Genomic DNA, 22,013 nt, shown 5'->3' with positions numbered 1-22,013 from the left:
GAGACGAGACAGTAAAACTGACAGGAAGATTTAGGAGGCGCACAAACATGCAGGTGCTGCCTCCTTCCAAAATATATAAATTGTCTTAAGAAATGCTCCTCCAGGGGAAACCGCTCGTCTGCTCTCCGACAACGACTTCCAGGGAAACAGAGCTGTTCCCTCGTTGAGTGCCAGAGACGAGGAGTGACCTGAAGAGCAGTAGGGGGCGCTGGAGCTCAACATGAGAATGACCACAACCTTGTTTATACTGTCAATAAAGCATCTATGTTTTTAAAATGTATTTTAATTCAAGCATCGACTCTCAGACTGTAGACTCCACAGGTTTTCCCAGGCCAGAGAGGGCATCAGGTATCGCAGCAGGCCCGGTGAAGACAAAAGTTGGGGACTGAAAGTGACGTTTTTTGTGTGTATTAGAGAACATTTCAACCTGGTTGACCTGCGCTTCACTTCACAAGAACATTCGAACTACAAGAAGCTTCTGGATAATTCACGAACTCCAAAATCCAAACCTGCTCCCAGTGAGCCGGGATGAATCCGAGCGATGCGGAGAAACCTGCTCCCTCGCCATGAATGATGCATCTGCTATTACTGTGACGTCCTTATGTGTGTGTGTGTGTGTGTGTGTTTGCTCTTTCAACATGAAACACAGTCACAGACAAATCCTACAAGGTTGAGATTTAACAAGTTCCAGTTTTGTCAGTACACACATAAACATGTTGACACGCACTCAATTATGGACACATCACAACTGTTTGACTTTTTTCAGAAGATAATTGAAGGACTATTTCACACAGCGATGGAAGACGTGCTGAGGGAAGCTCTGTCTGAAGAGTGGGTCGAGAACACATGACTCACTGTCTTTTTCAACAGAACCACACAAAACCAATGACAACTTAAAACAAACAAAAGTTAGCAACACACACAAAAAATGGAAGATGCAAGACAAACAAACACAATGCAAAGCAAACACAACTAAAAAAAAAAAACACAAAGCTAAGCAACGCACAAAAATCTGCAAAATGCAAGACAAAGAAAATTAAACAAACAACGCAAAATGTACACGATTCAAAACAAACAACACAAAGCCAACACATTACACACTATCAGTTGAGACTTTACTTTTGTTCATCATCAAATGAATGGAACCCAAAGAGAAAATTGTTTTTTAGTTGCGTTCGGCGTTATAAGAAAGTGGATAAAGTAAAAATGTCTAAGATTACCAAGTATAAAATGAAATGTAATGTAATATAATGCATCATGTATTAAATGTGTGAATTCAATGTTACTGTACACAGAAAATATTGCACAGGTATATTCTTAAATATGTTAATATACACACATGACAATCTTTACTCCAGTGCAATTGCACACAAGTTAATATTGTCGCACCAATTGAACGTTGAATATATAGAAAAATGTTGTAAAAGTAGAACAGGAACAATGAGGACATGTGACCACAGAAGAAGAAAGTCCGGGTCATAGTTCAGTGACTTTTCTGACCCTTGAAAGCTGCTGCTTAATGACATGTTTTGATCAAAAGTTTGATAATTCCCCAAGTTTCTCACTCACCAGGTCAGAGGTTGTTGATGTCCTGCAGAGACACAAACATCACGTTGACAGTTGTGTGTGAGCAGCAGATGAGTCTCTCAGCAGCCTCAGGCTGGATGTCGCTCACCGAGCTTTCAACGTGGACTTAATCTGAAGTTAACGAGCAAAATAATCTCGAGTCAAGGTTCATTTTTATCAGAGGCCCGCAGGACGAGTCTGTTTTTTTTTTCGTGCTGCTGCCTCCTTCCGGTCCGTCACTTTGACGCTCAATTTGAACAGTGTCGTTTGTGTAGCGCGACGCTTCCATCTGGTGGTCATTTGTTGAACTGCGTGTAGTCAGTTTCTGGAAAGAAAAATGCATTATTTAAATTTTAAAACCTATTATCATATTCATTTTTATTTTTATTTTAAAGGGTTAGGTCACTCAAAATTCTAATTTTCAGAGTAACCCTCTTTTTTAGAGTTATAGGCAAAAATGTAAGTTCATTTTCATGTTGTAAGCGGAGCTCAGTTGTCTTCGTCTTCATCTTCTTCCAAAAAGACTAACTTAAAAACATACAAACACCTCCATACTGCTCGTCTCTGTATTAAAGCATCGACAAGAAGAATTGTTCTGAAAAAAGTCTATAGTTTAAACAAGTGTGTGCAAGATTTACGCCAATATCCTAATAGGTGAGTAGAAAAAGGTGACATTTGGATTTCGCTACCATTCTATGTGTTTCCTAACCTCATACAATGGTATTTATTTTAAGCAGGAGATCAGAATAATGACTTCTGGGCACTCATTGTTTACAAGATTAACTAAGTTTATCTAACTATAACCGAAATATATCGCAGGCCACAAATAAATGACACATCTATCGAGGCAACATTCAGCGTCTACTGAACTACATATGAGAACCTGATGACATCACGGTTGAAAAAAAAAAGTGCTTTAGAAATATGTCTGTAGAGATAAACTCACTTTATTTACCTCTTTTTCTGGTTATCTTCATTGAATAATTAAATTGATTCTGTGAATTTTTGGTTGCAACAACTGCGACACATTTGTATCTTTTTATTTTCCCCATGGTGTAGAGACAAACCAGTACAAACATTGATATTTTTTTATATTAAATGATCCATGATTAGAGCACACATCTATAACACTAACAACTAAGCCTACTTTTGTCTCTTTATCATATTTCATTTTGTCTCTAATAATCTGCTATAATTTCCATTTTGACATCTAAACTATTAATTTGACACCAATGACATATTTGAAAGAATTATTTAATGACCACAATTCATAATGACACCGGATCTGCTCAAAAGCAATATTTATTAAACAGACTGTATTCAACATTATATCGTACTTCTGTTGGTGTTCAGCGAGTGGCGTTAAACAACATCATATAATAGCAGTGACAGGTGAAGCCTTTCTGAAAATCCAATTTACTCTAGACTGTTGTTGTCTTAAACAAAATGAAGGGGCTTTCCACTACGACTCTTTATCATTGGCTCTATTTTATTTCTGTGCTGAACTGGGGTCAACATGATCTCATCGTCGACGGGATTCACCACCTTGATGGAAGTAGGAACTTTGGGTTCAAAATCTGGCTTGGGTTTGATTGCAGAGTTAACAGAAGGAAAGAGGGTTGAATCCTGTTTATCATCCCTCGGTGAACAGTCCTTGGTTTTATCCAGAAACTCACACCGATGCACAATGGTCCGAATTTCTCCGACTTGCCCGTTGCTGTATGTTCCGGAGATGTTGGTGGTGCGTTCTTCGTCATTCCCGTACGTCCTGGACAGCCGCGCTGTAAACGGGATTTGGAGGAGGTACCTGTACCGGACAAAGTCGATTTTGCAGGATTGTTCTTGGGGAACGACGAGATCCATCGTTACAGAGTCGGTTACTGTCTCTGAAAGCGTGAGGCCCTCTGAGAACTGCCGTGTCTCCTCACCACCGACCACAATCCCGGTTTCTGAGATGAAAAGAATCTTAAACTTCATGCTCACAGAACCATAGATCTTGACAGAGGATGTGATCTCCCACTGCTCCTGTGACAGGTACGAGTTTGACAGGAAGTCCTTCTTCTCCAGAGGGTTGATCCAGCAGTTAAAGACCGATGTTCTGCGAATGACTTCAGGAGGAAAATGGACGACCTTGGAAAGGCCCATATCGTAATTCACGTTGTCAATTTTCTGTCTGATCACATTTGGAAAAACAGTGAGGACCTGGTAATGGCTGTACTTATCAACTTTGCCCTTCTGAGCCAAGTACAAGTACTGATCCGAAACCTCGCCCAAACCTTCCTTGTTTCTCCCCACATAGACTTCCAGGCTGGGACAGGTTTTGACAGAATGTTCTGGCACTGAGCCGAATGCGCCGTCCTTCCACTGCAGGACCTCAAAGTTGTCGCTGTTGACGAGGACTTTGAACTCGGCGCTCGTTTTCACCGTGTTGTCGGATACGTATGTGCAGAGCGGCCCCACGCCGGGGTTGTACACTCCGGCGTGGCAATTAACTTTGCATATGTAGTCGGTGCGCTGCTGGTTATCGGTGTACACTGACACGGCATCTTTAGGGAGAGACCCGGTCCAGGTGTCCCACCTCAGATTGGAGTCGGTGACGTAAGAGGTCGAATAGGCAACCTGCCTCTTCTTCCTGGTAGAATTCTGGTCTGGATCAATAAAAAAAAGGTTGATTGTTATCAACGAACAATGTTTTCCTCAAAACTTCTCTCAGTTCATCTCACCATGAGTGTGGTCCTGATCACCCAATAAAGGCGAAGCCAGCAGAGTCGTCAACAACAATAGCTTCATCTGTAAATGGAACACAAATGATGGATGGATGGAGACAGAAGGTTGTAAGGACAAGGGTGTGTTTAAAAGAAGAAAGAAGATAAGGAAACAGGTATGGAAGGATAGAAGGAGGGGTTGGCAGGAGGTAGGACAGATTGGGCTTAAGGGTAGAGAGAAGGAAGATAGGAATACAAAAGGGATGAAGAAAAGAAAAGGGGAACACAGACAAACAGATCAACTTTCAGGTGGAGAGGAATAAGAGAAATAAGGGGCAGTCAGTTCCGACAGTAAGAAGAGATGAAGAGAAGGACTCACCATGTCTGAACGATTACAGATCTAACTTTCTCTTCTGCGAATCAGAGCATTTATAGGCCCAGAGTTGTGTCAAAACCTTCAGAAAACAAATCATTAACGAGTGTTTTGATCAGGATGAATTGAGCTGGAATTCAGGATGAGATCACCAGATTACATCTTATCTGCTGCACTCACTAGTGTTTGAAAGAGAACAACATACAATATGAGCTCAAATTCTTTTTATTTAACAATCTGTACTTTCTCTAGACAGGCAAGAATAACCCCTGAGCTGCTGACACTCATTTCACTGCCTTTACATGGGACCAGCCGGCCTGTGACAGGAGCCAGAAATGGTGCGAAGTGAGCCTAGGTTGGGATCTTGCAACCAATGTTCCCTCTAAGCTGCGAGCCTGTGCAATTTTACACTGCTGATCGGGTGTCCGTGCAAAGAAATTCCTTCGTTTCGCACAAAAAAAGAATGATCCAACCTCGGATTTGGGTTTGTCTTTATTTTAAGTGGATGACATTTGTTATCAGGCGGTGGCAGTGCATTTGTGTGGGTGTCTGTTAGGTCCTAGTCGGTTTGAAGACCAGCACAGACCAGAGTTGTAAGGTCAAGATTAGAGCCTTTCTCACGCCACAATGCTTATATTTAAATATATTTATATTTGTAATACTCTTGTCTGTTTTTAATGGAAATTAACTTTGACCAATCATAGGATACACAGTTCAATCAGAAGCAACATACGGCGGGTTTTGGCGTCTCTAACTATTCATAACACACAGACCAGGGTCACAAAGCTTTTAACAACATTTTAATACAACATGGAGGTGATCCAGGCCTGATGACAGTATGTCTGATGTTGCTCACAGTAGTACAAGGGACCGCTCAGGGAGATGGTGTGTTTGCTCTGACTGGAAAAAAAATTAGAGGGAACATTGCTTGCAACCTGTTCCTTGGCTGAAGAAGCTAGCTCTAGTGGACATGAAATTATCTCTGCCTTGGAAGGAGCATGATCTGGTGCATAAGGGTGAGAGGTTCCGGATGGATATGAATGGAGATGTTGCCGTCATGTGGCGGGTGCTTGGCATGCGAGTAATCCCAGAACCTGTTGATGTACCCCAACAGTAAAGGATGCCATCAAGCTGAAGAAAGAGGCCGATCGGGCCCGTGGGACTCTCTTGAAGCAACTTTTTGGGAGGAGATCGGTAAAGCCATGAAGAGTGACTTCTGCACAACTTCAAAAAGGTTCTTGTCCAGCATCTCAGGAGGGGGAATCAGTGCACTGTTAACACTATTTACAGTGATGATGGCAGATTTTTGACCTCGTCTAGAGACATTGATAAACAGCTCCTCGGGAATGACCCCAGTGGTGGATGAGATCTACCCAAAGTCTCTCAAGGACTTGGATGTTTTGGGGCTGTCATGGCTGACAGGCGTCTGCAACATTATGTGGTAGTACCCCTGAATTTGGTAGATTGGGCTGCTGTTCCTCTTTTTAAAAAAGGGGGATCATAGACAGCATTCCCACTATAGTGGGGCCACACTCTTTAGCCTCCCGGGCAAAGTCTATTCAGGGTCCTTTAAAAAGAGGGTCCTTCAGAGCTTAGATCCAGGAGGAGGAATGTGGTTTAAGTGCAGGTAGTGGACTTGTAGGCTAGCTCTTTACCCCCGGCAGCATCCTTGAGGGTGCTTGGGAGTTTGACCAACCTGTCTACCGGTGTTTTGTGGCCCTGGAGAAGGCATTCAGCCGTGTCCCTTAGGGAGTTCTCTGGGACAGTGTCAGTGCTTGGTCCGCATAGCCGGTAGTTAGTCCGACTGGTTAGCAATAAGGGTTGGATTCCACCTGGGATTCCCTTTGTCGCTGATATTGTATGTAACTTTTATGGACAGTATTTCTAGATGCAGCCAGGGCACTGAGGGGGTCCATGGTGGTGGGAAATTTTCAGACGATCCAGGAGGAAACAACTTCTGTTGCCACTCTGACAGAGAAAACAATCAAGCCGTTGTCTCGTCCACCACGTAAGTGCAAATGTTATCCTGGAACCCAAAGAGATAAGATAACAACAAGGACGAGAGAAGAGTTCACCAACCCGTGGAGATTGCTGACCATCAATCGACAAACATTTCTAACAAACTCTTGTCACTCTTGGTGTGTTCACATAGTTTGTCAAAGGTTAAAAAAACGTTTTCCAACCTTCAGTGAGAATGTAAACTTCATCAGAACTTTAGTTGTCATCAGTTGTCAATCAATTGGTGGAAGATCAGTGCTGCATTTGATATTGTTGACCTCCAGATTCTTCTACAGAGACTGAAAATGTATATAAGTGGAACTGCTTTAAACTGGTGCCTATCAGGCAGACAACCCTAAGTATATGTCAACCACCTCTCGTCGATGCACACTAAGGTTAACTATGGTGTCCTGCAAGGTTCTGTTCTTGCTCCAATCCTATTCACAATCAACATGCTTCCAGTAGGCAATTTGACGACACGCTATACACGTTCACTGTTATGCTGATGACACTCAACTGTCAATGAAGCCAGATGAAAGAAATCAGCTAAAACAACTAAAGTACTCACATTCTGACAGTAAAGCGTGAGAGAAGCTGGTGTAGTAGTTTCTGTTTTTATAAGTCTTTATGAGGAAATTTACAGCAGCACAATTTCATTTTGAGAATTAAAAAAAGTGTTAACAAGGTATAACCCAGAAGTAAAAGGAATAGGGAAACAGTACTTTAAAGAGGTAATGAATGAGGAAAATGAAAGAGAGCAAAGGGCAGAAGAGGTCACTACTGTGACCCATGAAGTAGCAGATATTAGTAAAGGTGAAGTGAGGGAGGCTTTGAAGGGGATGAAGAATGGAAAGGCAGTTGGTCCTGATAATTTACCTGTGGAGGTATGGAAGTGTCTAGGAGAGGAGGCAGTAGAGTTTCTGGTTAGAATATTCAACAAGATCTGAGGAGATGACTGAGGAATGGAGAGCGTGGCAGTTTGGTGGTGCCCATTTTTAATGCTGATGCTTATGCTGATGAGCCATACAATGACGTTATGGGAAAGAGTAGTGGAAACTAGACTAAAAGTCGGCATTTGTGAGCAACAGTATGGTTTCATGCCTCGAACGAGTCCTACAGATGCAGTATTTGCTTTAAGAATACTGGTTGAGAAATACAGAGAAGGTCAGAGGGAGCTGCATTGTGCCTTTGTAGATCTGGAATGAGCCTATGACAGGGTGCCGAGAGAGGAACTATGGTGCTGTATGAGGTACATCAGGGTTTGGTGGTGATGGACAAACTGACAGATGAGGTTAGACAGGAATCTCCATGGACTATGATGTTTGCAGATGACATTGTGATCTGTGGTGAGAGCAGAGACCAGGTGGAGGAAAGGAATGAGAGGTGGAGATATGCTCTAGAAAGGAGAGGAATGGAGGTGAGTCGCAGCAAGACCGAATATGTGTGTGTGAATGAGAGGAACCGAGTGGAACCATGAGACTACAGGGAGTGGAGATGAAGAAGGTGGAGGATTTAAGTATTTAGGGTCAACAGTCCAGAGCAGTGGAGATTGTGGAAAAGAGATGGAGAAATGTGTTCAAGCTGGGTGGAATGGGTGGAGAAAAGAGTCAGGAGTGTAATGTGTGATAAAAGAGTATCAGCCAGAATGAAAGGAAAGATATACAAGACAGTGGTGTGAGCAGCCATGATCTATGGTCTACAGACGGTGGCACCGAGGAAGAGGCAGGAAGCAGAGCTGGAGGTAGCAGAGATGAAGATGCTGAGGTTCTCTTTGGGAGAGACAAAGATGGATAGGATCAGGAATGAGTCAATTAGAGAAACAGAACATGTTAGATGTTTTGGAGATAAGGCCAGAGAGGCCAGAATGAGATGGTTTGGTCATGTACAGAGGAAGGATAGCGAGTAGATTGGTAGAAGGACGGTTGGGTTGGGACTGCCAGGCAGAAGGTCTAGAGGAAGACCAAAGAGGAGGTTTATGGATGTAGTGAAAGAGGAGATGAAGTTGGTTGGTGTGAGAGAGGGGAATACAGAGAACAGGCTTAGATGGAGGAAGATGATTCGCCGTGGCGACCCCTGAAGGGAGCAGCCAGAAGGAAATAGAAGAAGAAATAATATTTAATTGTGCCAATGCGCATGCCGGCTATTGAGTAAATGTTATGAATTAAAAGCGAATTTGCATCTGCAAATATTGTTTTATAAATTTTTCGTTTGATAAAACAAAATCAATTCACCGTACACGCTTTATGAATAACGAAGCTAGGATTTACCTCGCAGTTTTCTTTTTATTCTTAAATGATTAAAACAAGAGCGGTTATTCTTGAGAATGTACCATTTCAGTTTTTATTAGATTTGTTGAATTAGACGAGAGTTATTATATTGTATTTTTGTTTAAAAAAAACAGACTATTTATACTCAACCATTACAGACCATCATTTTGTAAAAGGTAATATATTTTTTGCTGATAATTCTGTTAAGCAATAGTTAAGATTATTGAATATATTATCCATAATTACAACTGTGTTCTCTAATAGCCCTGGTTAAGCGTTTTATTGTAGTAATTCAGAATATAAATTTAAATGAATTAAAGGTGCATTGAAGACATTGAACCACAAAAACCCTCAACTCGTTGTTTGTAGTTACAGTGAACCCTTTTGAGCATAACTTTAAATCATAGCTACACTCATTTATGTTCTCATGGATTTTAAAAAAAAATTATAAAATGTTTTTGTGCTCTGTCACCCTTGCTTGCCGGGACAACACGATCGAATTAGCAAATCTTATTTTAGTTTGTTTCATGCTGCTTACTTCCGGTCAGTTTACTCTGACACACTTTGGACTGAGGGGTTTGTGTAGTGAGACGCTTCTATCTGGTGGTCATTTCTTGAACTGCGTCAAGATTCCACTTCTGAAAAGATACAAGGAACATTTAAGTGTCCTATAATCTTCATCCTTTTTTGTTTCTCACCTCAGATTATCTTCAGATCAAACAGTGGATCAGAATAATGACTCCTGGTTACTTCTTTTAAACAAGATGAATTAAGTTTACTTTTATTTATTTTTTACAAATTGAAATGTCCAAAAAATGTTACAGGCCTTAAGTATAGATATGCTTTATTCACCCGCTTTTGTGCCCTGTGACGCAATTTTGACAATTATTTGTCGTGGTTTTTTAATCATTATGTTGGAACAGATGAATACAACTTTGGATTTTTCTTATTGATCAAAAGTCTCTTATTTCATCTGAGATTTGAGCAAAAATATTGACAAATTTGTAATATTTCTATATCTGTGCAGACAATTTTGCCTTTTCAAACATCACATAACAAATACATTTTCGGACGCCAGATGTGCTCAGAAGAGAAATTTATGAATCCGATTTTATTCAACAATTAGTTCTGGTGGTTCTCAGCAAGGGGCGTTAAACAACATTTCCAGCAGCGGTGAGAAGTGAAGCCTTTTTTGAAAATCATGTGACAGCGTCACGTGTTTATTTTAGCTAGTGTTTGTTAAGTTGAGGACTTTCCTCTGCGACGCTTTTCCATTGGCCGTATGATAAATTTAGTTTTGTCAACCGGGGTCCATATCACCTTATGCTGGAAGGATGGGGTCAAAACCTTACTTGTATGTGGATGGAAATTCGTCGTCTCCTGGGGGACAGGGCTTGGTTGCATCCAGCAACTCACACTGGTACACAATTGTCTTAATTGCTCCAACCCACACGTTGCTGTACATCCCAAATATAGTGGTGACGCGTTCCTCGCTGTTCCCGTACGTCCTGGTCAGTCTGGCTTCGAACGGGGCGTAGACTCGGTGCCTGCCCTGGACGAAGTCAACGTTGCAGGAATGGTTTGCGGGAACGGTGAGATTGACCGCTACAGAGTCTGTCACGGTCTCTGAAAGCATCGGGCCCTCTGAGAACTTCTGTGTCCTTTCACCGCCGACCGAAATACCATCTGCTGAGACGTTGTCGATATTTGACGTCACGCTCACAGGACCGTGGATCTTGACAGAGGACAGGATCTCCCACTGCTGCTGAGACAGGTACGAGTTCGGCAGCAGCACCTGCTTTGTCAAGGGGTCGCTACCGCAGTTGGAGAACGATGTTTTGCGAATGACTTCGGGAGGGAAATGGACGACCTTGGAGCGGGGATTGTCGTAAATGACTTTGTTAATCCTCTGCCTGGTCACGTTTTGATAAACAGTGAGGACCTGGAAGTCGGCGTAATACTTCACATCGCCCTTCCGATGCAAAACCAAGAAGTTGTCCGACACCTCGCCCAGACCGACCCGGTTTCTCCCCACATAGACTTCCATGCCGGGGCATATTTTGATGGAATGTTCTGGCACCAAGCCATTTGAATTGTCCTTCCACTGCAAGACCTCAAAGTTGTCGCTGTTGGCAAGGACTTTGAACGCAAAGCTCTTTTTCACTTTGTTGTCGGATACATACATGCAGACCGGGCCGTAGTTGGGGTTGTACACTCCAGCGTGGCAATCGACTTTGCATATGTAGTCTGAGGTGAGCAGGATGTCATTGTACACCGAGACGGCATCTTTAGGGAGAGAACCCGTCCAGGTGAACCACATCAGGCTAGAGTTGGGGTCGACTTCCCACATCTGCTTATGTTTGTTCTGGTCTGGATCTGTAAAACCAGGTCGATTGTTAACTTAATGTTTTCATTAGATCTTCTCTCAGTTCATCTCACCATGATTACGGGCCAGATCCCCCAATGAAGGCAAAGCCAGCAGAGTCGCCAATAACAATAGCTTCATCTGTAAGTGAAACACAAACGATGGATGGTTGAATGGATGGATATAGAAGGTATTAAGGATGAAGGTGTGTTAAAAGGAAGAAGGAAGCTAAGTAAGCTGCTATGGAAGGAACAAAGGAGTGATGGCAGGACATAGGAAAGATGAAGCAAGAATGAAGTCAGAAATGTAAAAAAAAAGAGGAGAATTGAAGCATGAAGAGGAGAAAAGAGGAAGAATTGCAGTTTAGTAAATCAGAAAAGATGAAGAGAAGGACTCACCATGACTGAGGATGTCCAGGTCTGACTCGCTCTTCTGCCGATCGCAACATTTTTATAGGCTCAGATTTGAACCGTCGGACACAAATCATTAACAATTGTCTTGATCAAGATGTTCTGAGCAGGAACTCAGGATGAGAACATCAAGAGCCGTTCTGTCGGAACACGAGTGTGTTTAAAAGGAAACCAAACACAGTCCTGGCTGGTAGCGGTAACTTGTTTTGTAATTTTAAGTCTCTATGGGCAGTCAAGAGAAACCATAATTATCGATATATTCCTGAACATTGGAAAGAGCAGTTGTGGGTTTTTTGCTGTTGTATTTTTGTTTAGAATGTTCTGGTCTGGAATGGTCCTTTACAAATAAGCATTAATTACTTACTCGTGTTCCTCTCACTGCTCCAGGATCAGTGTTTGGGATTTTTGCTGTTGTATTTATGTTTAGAATGTTTTTGTGTTTCATTTCATTTTGTTCATTTTTCATATTGCAAAAAGTAAACTTGACCTCCAGTAATAAACAACAAAGAAAGAAAACTGATTTACTTTTTAATGCAATGAACATTTCATGTGGACATAATATTCCAAGTGAGTAAGTGTTAAAAACATTTCTTTTATAACCCAGTGTACTTTGATTGACTGCATGTACCATGTGATGTGAAAATGAGTTTTATTCTTTGACAGAAAAAAAGTAATTTTGAGTCAGATTTCCAGTGTACAGAAAGAAATAAGTTTTCATTTTAAAATGAAGAGTAAGTATATATTTAACAAAATGTGTTTTTTAAAAGAGAATGATCTATTTGGCCATCTGTGCTTTGTATGTGTGAGTCTGTGTTAAGAGTTTATAAAAAGTACCTTGGGTTTGCATAAGCGCTTGATAGCAACTGAAAAAACTGTGATCATCAGTGAAAAGGGTAAATCATTATTGACAATTATTATAATTGTTATCAACCAACAACCCATTCTTAACATGTGTCCGTGTTTGTGTTCGTTAACAAAGTTGGTCATCATTTAACAACATGTTTCCCAAACCTCCAGAGAAGACACCAACTTCCTCAGTACTTCGTTTGTCCAGTAGGAGGCGTTGTGCGATTCCAGCTCAACCTGCAGATATCTTCGATTATGACACATGAGTGACAGGGGGTATCTATGCTCTTTGACATGATTGGTTGACGAGTCATTGACGTGGTTGATGTTTAACCTCCAGTCGAAGGTTGAACCTCGGGATGAGCTCAGCAAAGAAGTCAAGGTCATCGGCGAGTTAAATCAGAGACAGAGATGCACTTAGTGGAAGATTATCAGACGCTAATCATTGAGCTTATCTCGGCATTTATCTGACCCGCTTTTCTAATCAGCACCAGGTCCAAAGAAGCATGTTGTGGAGATTGACGGACAGTTGCTGAGATGCATTAGTGGCATCAGAAGAACGTTCTCCTCTAGCTTGCCCAGGTTGATCCAGGGAACTCCATTTTCCTCCCAAAGTCTAAAAACATCCAGAGAAGTTATCAGTTTATTACTGTTTCTTTGTCGCTGTCGGCCCTTGTGTCCCCTGCCTCTCACCCTGAGTAGCTGGGATAGGATCCATTCTCTCCTAAGCCTGATAAGGTCAAAAATGTTGACGATGACAAAGCTATCTTTGCGTCATCGTCGCCTTGCCAGTGTGTCCTCAGCTGACCTCGATCTATTTTGTTGTTTTTCCAATAAGGACTAAAAGACTCGAACAATGTCCACTCCGGACTTTTGATGTTACTCCTGGAAACCTGTCCACATGAAGCGACTTTTAACATTATAACATTCTTATGTTTATTATAATTCTTATGATGGCTTCAAAAAGGTGAAGTGAAATAGCTGCTGGAAGTTTTCAGGGACATCCATCTGGATCTAGGAAGGTTTTGAAGGGTTGATGTTTGATGTCGTTGATTGTACGGCAATCAGAAGAAAAAAGAAAACCTGACTTTATTAAATATCAAATCCTTAAAAATAGACAAACGGTCGTGTGAATATGGTTAAAAATATGTGTTTTTGTTAATTCATCGATACCTGAAGCAACACTACGTAGCATTCCGACTGCATCTTCAACTTCCTGTTCTTGTTTTGGGATCAAAGATCTGGACGACGAGCTCTGAGACTTTATGGCTCGGGTCGTAAACGCGAGTATAAAAGCGACGGGTGAGCGATGGAGGATCAGCCGTCAGGGTGAGTGCCTCGGACTCTGTGTGATGAATGTTTGTTTCTCTCTCAGTACATCGTGAATGTTTTCTTGTGCAGATGAAGTCGCTGCTGCTGCTCTCCGCTCTGCTGGCTCTGACCTCGGCCGGCCTGCAGGACATCCTGGACAAGAGCTCCCGGCACAGGAAAGGTCTCCAAGTATTCCTGAACATTTTATCATCAAACTTTTTTTAATCTTTAATTATTAACTAGTATTAATATAGCTATTACTAGATTAATAAAGATGTATTACCAGTAAGATTATCACTGACCTCTTCATGTACTGTTATTGTAAAAGTATTTCTAAGTGTATCTCTTTTAGTGGTGATACTATCTCAGTAATGTTTACTAGTATGACTAGTAGATGTATTCTTTAGTGAAGCTGCGGTTGTATTTGTAGTACCTGTTGTTTCAGCAGTAGTATAGTGTGAAGTAATATATTTAGAAAACAGGTTCTTGTTCTGATAGTAGTGCTTGAGGTACTTTTGTTGTACAGTGGTAGTTGTAGATGATAGTATACATGAGTATACAGTGTAGCAATATCTGTTCAAATAAAAACATCTGTAAGTGGTAGTTGTAGTAGTAGAAGTAGTAGTAGCAGTAGAAGCAGGCGTAGTAGTAGTGACGATAGTTCTAGAAGTAGGAATAGAAGTAGTGGCAGTAATCACAGTAGTCGTCATAGTTAAGTTACTGATACTCAAAACACTCTCTTTATTTTGCTTTTTGTAGAATTTTCAGCAGCTGTAGTTACGAGTGGAAATAACTAGACTAGTACAAGTACTAGTTAGTACTTAGTTAGAGTTCAACTGCCTGTTTTTCACTTCAGCTGCTCTGATGCTCGTAAACTAAAACTTGTTCTTGTTCTCAGTCTTCCTGCTGAATCCTGAGGCCGGCGAACAGGTCCCTGAGGTGACCGGCAACAATGAGGTTCCAGGTCCGCTGGTCCCGGAGGAGCTGGAGGGCCGGTTCGACCCCTCGTCCTCCTCCTCCTTCTTCGGAGACAACGTCAACCTCCAGTGGGTGAGCTGGAGCGGCTCCCTGCCCAACGGCGCCGTGGCGATCTACAACAGCTACACCGAGCGCACCGACTACGTGTGCAAGTTCAGATCGGAGGCCGGGTTCTACAACCCGAGCCTGGGCCCGTACTGCCGGTACCCCTACTCCGACCGCGAGTACTACGCCCCGGAGTTCGAGATCCTGTCCAACAAAGACAACTTCGAGTTCCTGGAGTGGAAGGAGGACTCGTACGGTTCGGTGCCCCAGCACTCCGTGAGAGCCTGCAGCTCCGGGTCGGTCTTCGTGGGTAAAAACAAGTACGGCCTGGGTAAGGTGGTCCCGAAGTACGAGGCCTTCTTCCTGCCCTGGGAGGGGGACGAGTACTGGTACAAGAAGTACCAGGTCCTGACCATCAACAGAGACGCCTACACGCAGCACATCTCCGACGTCAAGTACAAGATCGACGAGGTGGAGCTGTTCCAGTACCCCCCCGAGACCATGCAGATCTCCGGGGTCACCAACAACGAGTGCCAGGTCGTGGAGAAGACCGTCACCATTTCCAAGACCACCGAGGTGGAGACCACCTGGAGCATCGGGCGAGGGACCATGCTCGGCATCACCGGCAGCATCACGGCCAAGATCCCCCTGCTGGGCTCCGGCGGCATCGAGCTGAGCGGCGAGAAGACGCTGCAGTTCAACAGAGGGACCACCAGGGTGGAGTCGGTGTCTCACTCCGTGTCCGTGCAGCTCAGCATCCCGCCCAACCACAGCTGCCGGGTCCGCATGGAGGGCCGCAAAATGAAAGCCGACATCCCCTACACGGCCCGCCTGAGCCGGACCTACCGCAACGGGGAGACGCAGTGGACGTCCATCCTGGGCGTCTACGACGGCGTGCAGATCGGAGAGGTGCGAGCCGTCGTGGACCGGTGCGAGCCGGTGCCGGACGCCAAACCCTGCCCCTGAAGACCGGCCCGGGTTCGTCAACAATCATGTCAACGACCGTCTAACTGTTTCTGGCAAATAAAAACTTATAAATAAAAACTGACATTTCTTTTCTTTTCCTCAAACACATGAAAAAATACAACCTGAAGCTCCTCCCATTTTAAAATCGTTTAACTTCTTTTATATAAAATGTAATTCACAATAAAGGAGAAATTTATATTAAATGGACGGCCTTCATTTTATACTCCGGTGACTTACAGGCGTCAACACAACTGAACGACAGGAAATAAAAATGCAATAAACTCAAAATCATAAGCACTAGTTGTCTGCTTGATGGGGTGTGTTTGGGAGTTTTTGGGGTGTTGAAGGGTTTTCATATTGGATTGTTTGTTATAATTTCTCCCGATCATAACTATTTTATTTTCATTTTGGTTATTGTTGATGAAAAAGACCAAAAAAGAAATATCACCGTGTAAATGTATACACAACCGTATAAATATCAATAAATAATAACAAGGAAACCTATACAAACTGGAAGACTGGAAGTGAACCAGCAACCCAGACACTAACAGAGAGGAGATTTCGAATTATTTCCCTGGCAACAGTAGGAGTCACAGTAGTACTTAAAGTATTAGTTGAAACACTAGATGTCATAGATATGATGCAGTAGCTGATGTAGAAGTTTGATGGTAGTTGCATCAATACTACAATGTGTAGAATGAAAAGTATTTAAATGTCAGTTGAAGTGAAACAAAGTATTAGTAGAAACTTTTAGTACTGTAGTAATATAGTTTATTTGTTGTGCCTTTTTAAATCGATCAACATCAAAGTAAGTAAGTAAGTAATATTTATTTATATAGCGCTTTTCGAGACCAGGCTCACAAAGCGCTTAAACAATCAAAACAATACTCAAAAAAGTACATACTTTAAAGATCAAGATAATACTGAGAACAACACAGGAGTTCGAGAAATTCAAGGAAAAGCCTGAACAAATACAAACGTCTTAAGATGTTTCTTAAAGGAGTCAGTAGATCCATCAAGGCTACACTTCTTTTTTTTTTTTAAAAAGAAGAAATATCACAATAAAAATATAAAACTAGGATATTGGTATGAATAATAAAACTTATTTTAAAGTATTTTAAATAAGTTTGACAAGATATTAAAGTCTATATGTTTGAATTTAAGGTTTCGCTAAAAGCAATTGGTAGTAATATGAGTTATAAAGTATTTTTACAGACATTTTCGTGTCGATTGTAGTACCAGATAGAGTGTCTTGGTACTGGCAGGGAAAGAAGTAGTTGTGGTGGTACAAGTGTCTGATCATCATTAACCTCTTGATGCAGTACTTGTCATCACAGTAGTAGTTAAGGGAGTTTAGAGAAGTATATTGATAGTACTATGTGTGTTTTTCACTAGTGAGTACAACCACTTAACAAGAACTATTTTTGGAAGTGGAACATGGAGATGTACTACTCTTCCAAGATGATACTTTGCTGTGTTCCTTGGTAGCTGCAGTTCTATTTGAAGTAGTTATTAAGGAGTCAGTATAGTTTGTACTACTAAACTCCAGATCTCCTCATATCGAGTCCGTTTTTTGCTGATGTCACGTCCTGAGTGACATTAAGGGAAGTTCATGCGTGATCTGGTATCAGTCGGGCGATAGAGGAGGATCACATGAAGTCCAAAGTGCTGGATCCATGAGCAGATACTGATGGTCAAGATTAGAAGAAGGTGATTAGATCTTAATATTGGCTCATCGATCAGTTGTGTAACGTCAGAGAAGAAGGAGATGTTCCTAAAAGACTCGTAATCTCAGCGCTGAGGTCACGGCTGCGTCTCGGCCTTGAGACGGAGTTATACCATCGTTGGATCGTGTCGTATCAAGGTTATTATTATTATCAGGGACTTCTTTATGAGGTGATCAGAAGATCAACCGTCTGAGGAAGTCAATGAACCTGAAAGAGAAGGTTTGAATCTGTTTCGGGTTTTAGATACAAAAATAATGTTTGCAGCGACAACAACGAAAAAGAAAAAATGTTACAAAAACGATAGAGAAGTTTTGTGCCAAAAAAACGAATGATGCAAGATGGGAAAAGGTTTAAGAACTATAAAAAAACAAGCTTATCATCAACTTTATTGACACTGTTATGTGGTAGAAGTACTTGTATAGCTAGTACCAGATTAATAAAGACATAGTTCCAGTAAGATAAAAATGTTTACTAGTACCTGTATTATATGTTGTAGATGTTTTCTTTGGTGTAAATGCAGTTGTATTTGAAGTTTTAATTGTACTTTAGTGTAAGTAATATATATATTAAAAAAATCTTGTTCTATTTGTAGAGCTTGAGGTACTTTTTGTGGATGATGTAAAGTACTACAAATAGTTGTAGTAGAGGACAGTAGAAGTGATACAATTTTAGGAATAATTGTTAAAATAAAACATCTGTTAACGTAGTATTAGTATTAGTATGGTAGTAGTGGTAGTTGTGGTAGTAATAGAAGTATAATTAGTAGTAGTTGTAATGGTAGTAGTAGGAGTAGCGGTAGTAGTGCTAGTAGTAATCGTAGTTGTTATTGTAGTTGTAGTTGTAGTTGTAGTTGTAGTTGTAGTTGTAGTTGGTAATAGTAGAAGTAGTGACAGTAGTGGTAGTAGTAGCAGAAGTATTTGTGGTATTAGGGTAGTAGTAGTAGAAGTAGTTGTAGTATTATTGAAGTAGTAGTAGTAGTCGTAGAGGTAGTAGTATGGTAGTGGTTGTAGTACTATTAGTAGTAGAGGTAGTGGTATGGTAGTCGTATTATAAGTAATGGTAGTAGTATGGTAACAGTAAAAATAGTAGTAGTGGTGGTAGTCGTATAGTAGAACTAGTGGTATTGGTATGGTGGTAGTAGTAGTAATAGTAGTAGATTTGAATCAGAAATAAAATTAAAAAAGCAAAGTAACAGTTTCAACAACCTAGTTAAACATGTTCGACATGTTATTGAAGACTTATTATTGAGTACAAATAATAAAGAAGATTATTCAACCCTTTCACGTCTGGACCCTCCTTTCAGCTGAATTTCAAAGTCACAGCGCCCCCTGCCGGATCATTGTTCCACCTGAAAACTGAACAAATGAGATCAAATCAGCTTCATGATCAGTTTAATAATATTGTAAATAAAATGTTACAGTTAGGTTCGATCTTCTCGCCTGCAGCATCACGACAGATGAAAGTACCGAGGGATCGATCAGGATCACGTGACGACACTTTATTGCAGGTTATCAGTCAAGAGAGCTTTTAAAGCCGAGATCAAACCTCAGCAGGTGTCAGTGCAGCAGGAACCGTCCAGGTAAACCTCTCCTACATTAACCTCCTCTTAGTATACTTGTTTTTTTTTATTTAGAAATATAAATAAACACCAAAACAAATGACTGCAACATTGAATCTATTTATGCTTCCACTTGTAAAGCGACTTTTTAGAGATTCATTCTGTGCTGATCAATATTTCCTTGAATGTTTTTAAGAAAGAGTTAAAAGTTATTTAAGGTTAAAGAGTTTTTTCACTTCCCAGATGTGTCGGTGTGTGTTCGTCCTCCTGGTGGCGCTGCAGCTCAGCAGCCTGACGCTGCAGTCCGAGCCTCTTCTGCTGGTCTCAGATCTGCAGGACGGGAAACCCTCCAGTGAGTGTTGACGAGCAGATCGATCCACGTGATCACGAGTGAAGCTGTTCAATTCAATGTGTCAATAAAAGAATGCTTTGCGAGCACGTGAGCAACACAAATCAAGTTATTAATATATATATATATATATATATTTTTAGAACTTGTATAGTCAGTGACATGCTGAACATTAAATATATGATAGTATCAGTCCCTTGAGAATATTAAATTGTTTAATTTAACATTTCAAATGTAACTTTACTTTTTTAAATTGAAATGTTTTGTTTGAATTGAAACATTTGTTTCATTGAATACTTGAATTCAATAATCTATATATTGAAAATTTAATTTAAATTTATATATATATATATGTATAATAATAAATATATATACATATATATACATATATATATATATATGTATATATATATATATACACACAGTATACATGATACTGAATTCAGATTTTGTTGAAATAATAGTGTCAACATTTATGTATTTAAAAGGCTAAGAATTCTTTTAATTAACTTACAAAAGGTATTTTTCAATTATTGAAGTTATAATAAAGATTACTGTGTTAAAATGTATATAACATTGTAAATATTTTTCCAAAAATATCCTTTTAAATTAAATAGAAAATATTAATAAAATAATATATAATAATACAAAAAAGGACATCATTCAAATAAAACGAAATATAAAACTAAAGTCTATATATATATATGTATATTTGAATCAACATTTGAAATTCAACCGTTCACTTCCATTTGTTATGATTCAGATGTTTGATTCAACTGTTAAAGATATTTTTGAGCGAACATTTCAAATGAAAGTCACAGCCAGGTTGGGTTGAGTCTCTGACACATGAATGTTCAGACCATGCTTGTGTTACGTTGCAGAGTTATGGCTGAACCCCGAACACGGAGACGTGGTTCCGTCCAGGGACGTCCAAAACCCCCCGCAGACCAGAGACCCCACCGAGAGCGAGGCGTCGCCCCGTTCCCTGCCGATGTTCGACGAGTACACCAACCTGAAGTGGGTCACGTGGAACGGCTCGCTTCCAAACGGCGCCGTGGCCATCTTCAACGGCTACACCGAGCGCACCGACTACGTGTGCAAAGTCAACTGCGAGGCAGGATTCTACACTTTTGGTGAGACCGCCGTCTGTCGCTACCCTTACGCCGACAAAGAGTACGCGTCCTCGAAGTTCGAAGTACTGGTCAACGTGGACCAGTTTGAGTTCGTGGAGTGGGTGGAAGAGTCCTACGGAAACGTCCCCCCGTACTCGGTCAAGACCTGCTCCAACGTGGAAATCTTTGTCGGCAAGAACAAGTACGGCCTCGGTAAGGTGGTCCCGGAACACGAGGCCTTCTTCCTCCCCTGGGAAGGCGACGAGTACTGGTACAAGAAGTACCAGGTCCTGGCCGTCAACCGAGACAGCTACAGTCAGCACATCTCACACGTGCAGTACGGCATCGACCAGATGGAGCTCTTCCACCACCCGCCGGAGACCCTGCAGCTCGCCAGGGTCACCAACCTGGAGTGCAGCGGCGTGGAGAAGACGGTGACGCTGGAGAAGACCAGCACGGTGGAGAAGACGTGGGACATCGGGCGCCAGACCCGCAACGGCTCGGTGTCCACCATGAGCGCCAAGATACCCATCCTGGGCCCGGGGACGGTCGGCTTCACCAAGGAGCAGACCGTGACCTTCTCCGAGGGGACGACCACCACGGAGTCCATCCGTCACGCCGTGTCCGTGCAGCTGCTGGTGCCGCCCAACCACTCGTGCAGCGTGAGGATGGACGGCAGGAAGATGACGGCCGACATCCCCTTCACCGGCAGGCTGAGCCGGACCAACCACAACGGGGACACCCACTGGACCTTCATCACCGGGACCTACGACGGGCTGAGCGTCGGCGAGATCAACGCGGTGGTGGAGAGATGTCAGCCGGTCCCGGAAGCTGCTCCGTGCTCGACAAAAGAAGATGAACGTCCATGAGTCGAACGTCAGATTCTGTCTTAACTGATAATAAAATGTCTAACTGAGCTTCAGAGTCTGTTTGGATCGAGGTCTAATTCTTTCATCCATAAAGAAACAGGTTAAATATATGAATAGAAGCAAAAGCGGTTTTGGGGGGATTTTCATTGAGAAAACTTCAGGAAGATAGGATTCAGGTCAAAAGCAGAAGATTTAATATAAGTATAAGTATATACATGACTAACAACTATACGCACATAATAATATCAACGCATGAAACTAATGAACTTTGTCATTTCATGACGATTTAAAGATAATGAAAGCAACACTCGTTGGAGGTCAAGCATTAAAACACTTAATAAAAATATTAGTAAAGAAAGAATTCAATCAGTGATAAACGACGGTTAAAATGTATTTTTTTGAATTAAATAGTCTCCTGATATTTTTGCTTGCGTGTTCTGACCGATGAAGGGATGGATTCGTCGAGAGATTTACTACACCAGCAACTGTCAAAATTTGATGGATGACCTTGATGACACCTCCAGCCCCCTATGTCCCCGCCCCCCCGGCACCAGCAACTGTCAACCTT

At 41.7% G+C, this 22,013-nt stretch overlaps 3 protein-coding genes and 1 pseudogene across 3 annotated transcripts; 2 read left to right on the top strand and 2 right to left on the bottom strand.

Moving 5' to 3' along the window:
* Window positions 1–2,850: 2,850 nt before the first annotated feature.
* LOC148087705 (natterin-3-like) lies at window positions 2,851–4,423 on the bottom strand. The gene is made up of 2 exons (XM_087790369.1): window positions 4,290–4,423; window positions 2,851–4,214 (listed from the first exon to the last, which is right to left on the bottom strand). Exons 1-2 carry the CDS (start codon window positions 4,354–4,356, stop codon window positions 3,004–3,006), a joined length of 1,278 nt encoding a protein of 425 aa, XP_087646495.1. The 5' UTR covers window positions 4,357–4,423; the 3' UTR covers window positions 2,851–3,003.
* A 5,834-nt stretch (window positions 4,424–10,257) lies between these two features.
* LOC148087704 (natterin-3-like) lies at window positions 10,258–11,259 on the bottom strand. The gene has a single exon (XM_087798368.1). The coding sequence runs from the start codon at window positions 11,257–11,259 to the stop codon at window positions 10,258–10,260; it is 1,002 nt and encodes a 333-aa protein (XP_087654494.1).
* A 2,672-nt stretch (window positions 11,260–13,931) lies between these two features.
* On the top strand, window positions 13,932–15,830 carry LOC148087703 (natterin-3-like). The gene is made up of 2 exons (XM_087798367.1): window positions 13,932–14,022; window positions 14,740–15,830. Exons 1-2 carry the CDS (start codon window positions 13,932–13,934, stop codon window positions 15,828–15,830), a joined length of 1,182 nt encoding a protein of 393 aa, XP_087654493.1.
* Window positions 15,831–19,358: 3,528 nt separating this feature from the next.
* On the top strand, window positions 19,359–21,445 carry LOC148087702 (natterin-3 pseudogene; annotated as a pseudogene).
* The last annotated feature ends 568 nt before the right edge of the window (window positions 21,446–22,013 follow it).

This window comes from Callionymus lyra, chromosome 1 (genome assembly GCF_982586985.1).
Source record: "Callionymus lyra chromosome 1, fCalLyr1.hap1.1, whole genome shotgun sequence".
Taxonomy (NCBI): Eukaryota; Metazoa; Chordata; class Actinopteri; order Syngnathiformes; family Callionymidae; genus Callionymus; species Callionymus lyra.
The sequence above is the reverse complement of the archived record's forward strand: the minus strand, read 5'-3'. Positions and strand labels throughout refer to the sequence as shown.